Source organism: Austrofundulus limnaeus, unplaced genomic scaffold (assembly GCF_001266775.1).
Source record: "Austrofundulus limnaeus strain Quisiro unplaced genomic scaffold, Austrofundulus_limnaeus-1.0 Scaffold638, whole genome shotgun sequence".
NCBI classification, from domain to species: domain Eukaryota; kingdom Metazoa; phylum Chordata; class Actinopteri; order Cyprinodontiformes; family Rivulidae; genus Austrofundulus; species Austrofundulus limnaeus.
This window is the reverse complement of record NW_013953040.1, coordinates 109,029-111,807: the sequence shown is the minus strand read 5'-3', so window position 1 is coordinate 111,807 and position 2,779 is coordinate 109,029. Positions and strand designations below refer to the sequence as shown.

The window sequence follows — 2,779 nt, the reverse complement described above, 5'->3', positions numbered from 1 at the left end:
AAGAAGACAACCATCGTCATGATGTAGAGAGGATCAACACCGGAACAGAAACGGATATTTACTGTATTTTAATGTTTTGTTTGTAGAAAATATAACATTCTCTACTTCCGGGTAAGGAAACTCGGTAAAGATTTTGAGCCGTAAAGTTTACGGTTGAATGTAAGCCTGAAATTAGGCGGGTTGTTTCGGTTAGCCGGCGGCTAACAGGCCTGCTAACAGCGGCTCCTCCAGGCCCCGCTACCCGCCTCAGTGCTGCTGTGGTTCGGATCTCCTGAAAGACATGGGCCGGGGAGACGCGCCCACGCGGTTCAGACCTCCCGTCGCACCTCCGGGTGAGGAGGTACCTCCACCATTCGACATGGGCCCTCCAGAATGGGGGCCCCCACCCCCCAGAGGGTGGGGTCCAATGGGGCCCCCTCCTCCCGACTGGGACCCAAGAGGACCTCCACATCCCGGCTGGGGCCCAAGAGGACCCCCACATCCCGGCTGGGGCCCAAGAGGACCTCCGCCTCCCGGCTGGGACCCAAGAGGACCCCCACCTCCCGACTGGGACCCATTGGGACCCCCACCTCCCGACTGGGACCCATTGGGACCCCCACCTCCCGGATGGGACCCAATGGGACCCCCACCTCCAGACTGGGACCCAAGAGGACCCCCACATCCTGGATGGGACCCAAGAGGACCCCCACCGCCTGGATGGGACCCAAGAGGACCCCCACCTCCCGACTGGGACCCAAGTGGGCCACCTCCTCCAGAATGGGAACGCCACCCTTACTGGAGACATGCCCCCCCTGGCTGGGGCTTGGGGGAACCACCTGATCCATGGGCATCAGAACCAGTTCCACCAGTCCTGCCTCCGAGTGTACCCCCACCTGCTCCTATAGGTCTTCCTCCTCCAGACCCAACAGTCCCCCCACCAGCGGTTCCACCTCCTGCCTGTGTGCCTCCATTCGGGTTCCCACCGTTTCCACCCACCGTTTGGACCGCAGAGGTGAGCCGTTCCGTGGTTCTGTGTCCTGGTTCTGCTTGATTGTTGGTAAACCCATGTTCTGAACCCAATGATTGTAAGGATTAGTTAAACCTGTTAATCTGAGGAACCTGATTTGTTGAACCCAGAGAGGTTCTGACTGCTGGACGTGACTGTTTCATTCCTAAGAGTTAAATGATGTCTCTGTTTGTTTTCAGCCCATTGTGGAGGAACCAATGCCAAACCCTCCTCCAGATCAGCCTGAATGGGTCAGTACCAGTGTGCTCTGGGTCCATGGGATGATCTGGGTCCATGGGATGATCTGGGTCCATGGTGGGATGATCTGGGTTCATGGGATGATCTGGGTTCATGGTGGGATGATCTGGGTTCATGGTGGGATGATCTGGGTTCATGGTGGGATGATCTGGGTTCATGATGGGATGATCTGGGTCCATGGGATGATCTGGGTTCATGGTGGGATGATCTGGGTTCATGGTGGGATGATCTGGGTCCATGGGATGATCTGGGTCCATGGGATGATCTGGGTTCATGATGGGATGATCTGGGTCCATGGTGGGATGATCTGGGTCCATGGGATGATCTGGGTCCATGGGATGATCTGGGTTCATGGTGGGATGATCTGGGTTCATGATGGGATGATCTGGGTTCATGATGGGATGATCTGGGTCCATGGTGGGATGATCTGGGTCCATGGGATGATCTGGGTTCATGGGATGATCTGGGTTCATGATGGGATGATCTGGGTCATGATGGGATGATCTGGGTTCATGATGGGATGATCTGGGTCCATGGGATGATCTGGGTTCATGGTGGGATGATCTGGGTCCATGGGATGATCTGGGTTCATGATGGGATGATCTGGGTCCATGGGATGATCTGGGTTCATGGTGGGATGATCTGGTTTCATTGTGGGATGATCTGGGTTCATGGTGGGATGATCTGGGTCCATGGTGGGATGATCTGGGTCCATGTTGGGATGATCTGGGTCCATGGTGGGATGATCTGGGTCCATGATGGGATGATTTGGGTCCATGATGGGATGATCTGGGTCCATGGTGGGATGATCTGGGTCCATGATGGGATGATCTGGGTTAATGATGGGATGATCTGGGTCCATGATGGGATGATCTGGGTTAATGATGGGATGATCTGGGTTCATGGTGGGATGATCTGGGTCAATGGTGGGATGATCTGGGTCCTTGGTGGGATGATCTGGGTCCATGTAGACAGTTCTTCAGAAGCTTCTGGTTCATTTTGTGTCTCTGTTCATCAGATCAAAGCTTTGATTTCTGCTCCATCTTCTGACTCCACAACCGTTGATGGTAAAAAAGTTCCTGAAACAACTGAAGTCATCACAGATCCAGCTCTGGACACTGCTCCTGTCCCCCCACCTGCATCCCCACCAAAACCAGTATCAGAAGCCAAGATATCTGCTAAAGCTCTGGGTCTTCTGGGAAAACGCACATTTGAAAGGTGAGCCTTTGTTGTGTTTCTGAGAACTCAGCTAGTCTGATACAGGTAATAGACTGATCCCGATACAGGTAATAGACTGATCCTGATACAGGTAATAGACTGATCCTGATACAGGTAATAGACTGATCCTGATGCAGGTAATAGACTGATCCCGATACAGGTAATAGACTGATCCTGATACAGGTAATAGACTGATCCTGATACAGGTAATAGACTGACCCTGATGCAGGTAATAGACTGACCCTGATGCAGGTAATAGACTGACCCTGATGCAGGTAATAGACTGACCCTGATGCAGGTAATAGACTGACCCTGATG

General features: G+C 53.4%; 1 protein-coding gene across 1 annotated transcript; it reads left to right on the top strand.

The window, feature by feature from the left end:
• LOC106531465 (basic proline-rich protein) lies at positions 1-2,485 on the top strand. Its single transcript, XM_014027338.1, has 3 exons — positions 1-991; positions 1,186-1,236; positions 2,262-2,485. The coding sequence occupies exons 1-3, from the start codon at positions 281-283 to the stop codon at positions 2,463-2,465; spliced, it is 966 nt and encodes a 321-aa protein (XP_013882792.1). The 5' UTR covers positions 1-280; the 3' UTR covers positions 2,466-2,485.
• The last annotated feature ends 294 nt before the right edge of the window (positions 2,486-2,779 follow it).

Bases quoted from the DNA above. Each gene is read 5' to 3' on its own strand.
- LOC106531465 (XM_014027338.1), top strand. From the start codon at position 281: ATGGGCCGGGGAGACGCGCCCACGCGGTTCAGACCTCCCGTCGCACCT. The intron at 992-1,185 runs GTGAGCCGTTCC...GTTTGTTTTCAG, and splicing joins CCACCGTTTGGACCGCAGAG to CCCATTGTGGAGGAACCAAT. The intron at 1,237-2,261 runs GTCAGTACCAGT...TCTGTTCATCAG, and splicing joins CTCCAGATCAGCCTGAATGG to ATCAAAGCTTTGATTTCTGC.